Source organism: Homarus americanus, unplaced genomic scaffold, assembly GCF_018991925.1.
Source record: "Homarus americanus isolate GMGI-L3 unplaced genomic scaffold, GMGI_Hamer_2.0 scaffold4896, whole genome shotgun sequence".
Classification (NCBI taxonomy): domain Eukaryota; kingdom Metazoa; phylum Arthropoda; class Malacostraca; order Decapoda; family Nephropidae; genus Homarus; species Homarus americanus.
Genome location: NW_024749657.1, coordinates 9,021,121 through 9,026,316, shown reverse-complemented (window position 1 = coordinate 9,026,316; position 5,196 = coordinate 9,021,121). Strand labels below are relative to the sequence as shown.

Here is a 5,196-nt window from a genome sequence, read left to right as displayed (position 1 = left end):
TAAAAAAAACCACGTCATATAAATTATAGATTTGGAAATTGATTTCATGAGACTACCTGACTCCCGGAGAGGGAGAGAGAGAGAGAGAGAGAGAGAGACAATAGGCAGAAAGACAGTCAGTGTTATATGTATCAACAACGCACACACACACGCACGAACGTACACACACACACACACATACGCACTCACACGCACACACACACACACTCACGCACGCAAACACATTAACACCTAATCATCTACCACTATTAGAGGCAGACATTCATCCTCGGCGCCTCACAAGGGGCTATTATGGGGGAGGGGAGCTGTATCTCTCCTTCCTACCTTGTACAGCTGTATAAGGACTGTCAATCAACTCACCACTATTTATACACAGTAACGATTTCAATCTAAAAAAGAAAAAAAAAACGAAAAAAAAATCAAAACAAAACAACGAACAGGACCAAACAAAAGCAAACAATGAAACAGGACCAAACAACAAAAGAAAACACTGAAACAAGTATTGACAATAGAAACATCAGGGGAGTGGCAGAAGTTACAAGGGGTGGAAGGTGTTGGTATTAGCCCCACTATATTAACACCACAGTGGCCCCTTGTGTAACGAACCTGCCATGCCATGTTGAGACGACTATACCAAGAGGGGGAGGGAAGCACTACAACTACCTGTTATCCTCTACAACACCACCAGAGAGGGAAGCACTACAACTACCTGTTATCCTCTACAACACCACCAGAGAGGGAAGCACTACAACTACCTGTTATCCTCTACAACACCACCAGAGAGGGAAGCACTACAACTACCTGTTATCCTCTACAACACCACCAGAGAGGGAAGCACTACAACTACCTGTTATCCTCTACAACACCACCAGAGAGGGAAGCACTACAACTACCTGTTATCCTCTACAACACCACCAGAGAGGGAAGCACTACAACTCCCTGTTATCCTCTACAACACCACCAGAGAGGGAAGCACTACAACGCCCTGTTATCCTCTACAACACCGTATTATCAGTGACTCATAGATAACGTATATTTTCACTCCATATGTACTATTTGCATTGAAAGCTTTTGTTAAATAATCCACTCTCCAATGTAACGTAACCTAACCTAAACTAACCTAACCAAAATTAACCTAACCCAACAATGTTCAGTATTATCACCAGTCATCAGCAAGGATAGATGTGCGTATGTGTGTGTGTGCGTGTGTGTGTGTGTACTGTATATACACTAATCATGTACAATACACGTTTCCATATGTAAACCTCAAAATCCACATTCAAAATAGGGAGGACATGGAAAGGGAGACCCAAAACAATATTTCATTCGTTGTCATTAACCACATTAATGACAAATGAATGCTCGAAATTGATGCAAATATAAATATATGTAAAATTTTTCACGGAATAATATAAAGGGATTAATTTTGTTGGATGGGGACTAGCGCTCAGCCAGGAGGGGGGGTGATGGGGAGGAGGGGTTGGGGGAGGTGACGGGGAGGGGTGGGGGAGGAGACGGGGAGGTGGGGGAGGTGACGGGGAGGGGTGGGGGAGGTGACGGGGGAGGGGTGGGGAGGTGACGGGGGAGGGTGATGGGGAGGGAGGGTTGGGGGAGGTGACGGGGGAGGGGTGGGGGAGGTGATGGGGGAGGGGGGGAGGTGACGGGGGGGAGGGGTGATGGGGAGGAGGGGTGGGGGAGGAGGGGTGATGGGGAGGAGGGTTGGAGGAGGAGGGGTGGGGGAGGAGGGGTGGGGGAGCAGGTGGCTTCGTGCATGTGAGAGTCAGTGAGACTAACCTCAGAAAGAATACATAGTTGTTTTGGCATCACATTAATTGTTTCAAAAATAAGTTCTGGAACACTAAATGGCAGGGCTTGATGTAAACACTTCTGGTTGGCATTTCTTTTATTGTCGAAGCATATATATAGCGTGTGTATATATGAGAATAAATTATGGAGGGAGTCTACATGTGGTGGTGGTGGTGGGAGGCGGATTAACCACTCACGGGAAGTACTTCCTTTGGGTTCGTACAAGATAAGACAAACACCGAATCTGTGGCAGTGTAGCGAAAGGCTTGCTAAGTGGATGTCGGGATAGTAAAGTAGGCGACTGTATAGTGAATTAGTCGTCTGGATAGTGGATTACTCGTCTGGATAGTGGATTAGTCGTCTGGAAAGTGAAGTAGGCGACTGGATAGTGAATTAGTCATCTGGATAGTGAATTAGTCGTCTCTATAGTAAAGTGGACGTCGGGATAGTGAAGAAAAGATCTAAAAAATGTTTGTTTTCCTGCTGATGGTGATGTCACGCTCCCTGCTGGCGTCTACGATGGACAGTGAAGGTGAGAGAGAGAGAGAGAGAGAGAGAGAGAGAGAGAGAGAGAGAGAGAGAGAGAGAGAGAGAGAGAGAGAGAGAGAGAGGTTTTTGTTTACTTTCCTTTAAACTCAGTGGAAATTAATTTGTTTGTGATAAAATTTCTTGTTTCATTTAAGAAGTCGTTTACTTTTGTATTATAGCTTAAGTGGATTTGGTTAGGTTAGGTGGTGGGAGGTAAGTCCTGGTTTTCAGCGTTACTTTAAGAGTTTTGTGCACACAGTGGCTGAGGTAGAGAGGTATAAGGACTCCTGGACTGGTTGGAAGTTGGTGGACTAGTGTGAGGTTTTGGACTCGGCCGTATTTAGCAGATAAATATCGCTGGCGCGAGACCCACCACTGCTGGCCGGGGGTGAAGCATGACGCGGGCTAACTAGGGAAAATTCCTCTATATGGATCTCATCTTATATTGGCCTCCACAAACACCACAATGTATACAACCTCGCTAAATCCGCCTACACACTCCTTATCCCTGATGACGCTTCAACCATAACTACTGGTCGAGTCAAGACGCTCCTCAAGAAAGCCGTTCTTCAAATCATAAACGAAGAACGAAGTGAACAGCAAGGTACCAGTGCTAGTGTTCATCACTATGATAAACATTGTAGCACAAAATATCAATACGGCTGGAATAAATGTCTGACTCGGCTCAGTGATGTAGTTGTCGCCAGAACCAGACTTGGCTATAGGCCATGTTGGGAACTCATAAGAAATCCTTCCCTTGCACTTACTCTGTGTCGAATTGGTGGCGACAATAGAAACCACAGCCTTCAGCATTACATCTCAGAGTGCAGACCAATTCGCTCCTTGTTGCCACTTATCAAAACCTTTGACGAACTCTGTAAATTCATCCTAACGACCAATGCTTTATACAGTATTTTACCGTTATATCCAAAATGTTGTACCATATAAAATACTGCTCTAGAAAACCACCACTTGACTCTCTTGTCTCAGCGCACTCTATGAGGCGGGAGTTACACTGTCTCATTCCTTACACCCACTAGCAGTCAACTTGGGGTGCAGCTGCCCTACGAGGCGAGAGTCTGTTTGACGGTCTGTTGGCCTGTGTATATAGGACTGTCGTCCCTGTGATGGGGGCGTAAATAAAGACCTAAAAACTAACTAACTCATATGCTGAATCCCATGTATTATGTTGTCTCCTGCAGATTGTGGGCCGCTTACGGAAGGCTCCGAGGTTACCTTTCTTAATAATAATGAGGACAAGTTTTATCTGTGGTACAAGGTGTCTGTGGAAGTCACTCAGATCACCATGACTGTGGATCTTCACATTATGGGCAGCAAGTTGGAGGGGGTGAAACTAAACCCTTTTAGTTCATCAAACACCGAACACTTCATAAGGATTTCTCTGCCTTCGGTAAGATTCGTTTTACTTGGCGGTTTTCCAGTAATGTGAGCTTGTTGTAGCTTGTTAGTAAAGTTCACATCAACACAAACTGACACCCACTTCACTGGACACTCAACTGTGCTCAGGTATACTTGTTTATTTCTCAATGAGGATTTTATATACGAGAAGATTTTTTTTTAAGAATTTTTCCATAAAATTAAAAAAAAGAAAAGAAAATAATATTAAATAAAACGAAGACTTACCGTTGAGTGTGGTGAAGTGATGAAACCTGTGTACTGTGTCAGTGTTGGCAGCTCATGTTGCAGGGGTTCACACCTTAACAACACCCAGCGAGTAACACAACTTCCTCGTCATCTTTATAATCATCTTAGGTTTACTTAACATTTGTAAGAAGTTTGGTTAATTATTTTATTTGTGGAAGATTTTTGTGTTTTACCAACATGTGCAAGTTTAGTTTTTTTTAACATAGCTCTTCAGATATACATTACTAATGACTTATTGATTAATTATTAATACATTTCAGAAAACTGATGGAATGATGTTGAGTTCAAAATTCACCAATTACATGTTTAGTCAAGCGGTGGTGACGAAATTAACGATAGTGAGCAACACCTCGGTGGATTGGATCAAGTGTTCGAATGATAATTATTTCCGTGAGTCAACACCTGCCTTGACACTTCACACACCTGCCCTGACACTTCACACACCTGTACTGACACTTCACACACCTGTACTGACACTTCACACACCTGCCCTGACACTTCACACACCTGTACTGACACTTCACACACCTGCCCTGACACTTCACACACCTGTACTGACACTTCACAAACCTGTACTGACACTTCACACACCTGTCCTGACACTTCACACACCTGTACTGATACTATACACACCTATACTGACACTTCACACACCTGTCCTGACACTTCACACACCTGTCCTGACACTCCACACACCTGCCCTGACACTCCACACACCTCAAGCTCCTGACACTTCACACACCTGGTACTGGACACTTCACACACCTGCCTCTGACACTCACACACCTGTTCTGAGACGTCGCTAATAATCTGCCCTGGGATACCTCAAATTTCTTTTTTATGTTAAATTCACTCATTGTGTTTTCCGGTGTCTATATATTCCCCAAATAACACACGTCGTTAGTTTACCACCCCCTCTGTATATAAGCAGAGGAGACGTGGATAGTACAGTGATGTGTATGATCATTGCATGGTAGTAGAGGAATACTATTGATTTAGATCATATTTTTGAGATGTTCACCTGAGTGAGAGGGTATTGGTAGTTTACAAACATAGGCGTAGCATAAGCAGAGCCTTGGGGAACCTCAGCATGTTAGCAACACGTTAAATACATTATAATACCTATACAGTTTATACTCAAGATCGTTCAAGGTCTGACCCCCTGAGCCATGACTGTCATGAAGCTCCTGTAATATT

At 43.9% G+C, this 5,196-nt stretch overlaps 1 protein-coding gene across 1 annotated transcript in view; it reads left to right on the top strand.

Moving 5' to 3' along the window:
* The first annotated feature begins 2,070 nt into the window (after positions 1–2,070).
* Positions 2,071–5,196, top strand: part of LOC121853640 — a 3,443-nt gene continuing 317 nt past the window's right edge. Inside the window, exons 1-3 of the mRNA XM_042347916.1 lie at positions 2,071–2,338; positions 3,537–3,745; positions 4,260–4,389. Of these exons, the coding sequence (XP_042203850.1) occupies positions 2,275–2,338; positions 3,537–3,745; positions 4,260–4,389 (403 nt within the window). The 5' untranslated portion in view covers positions 2,071–2,274. The remainder of the gene's footprint in view (positions 2,339–3,536; positions 3,746–4,259; positions 4,390–5,196) is intronic.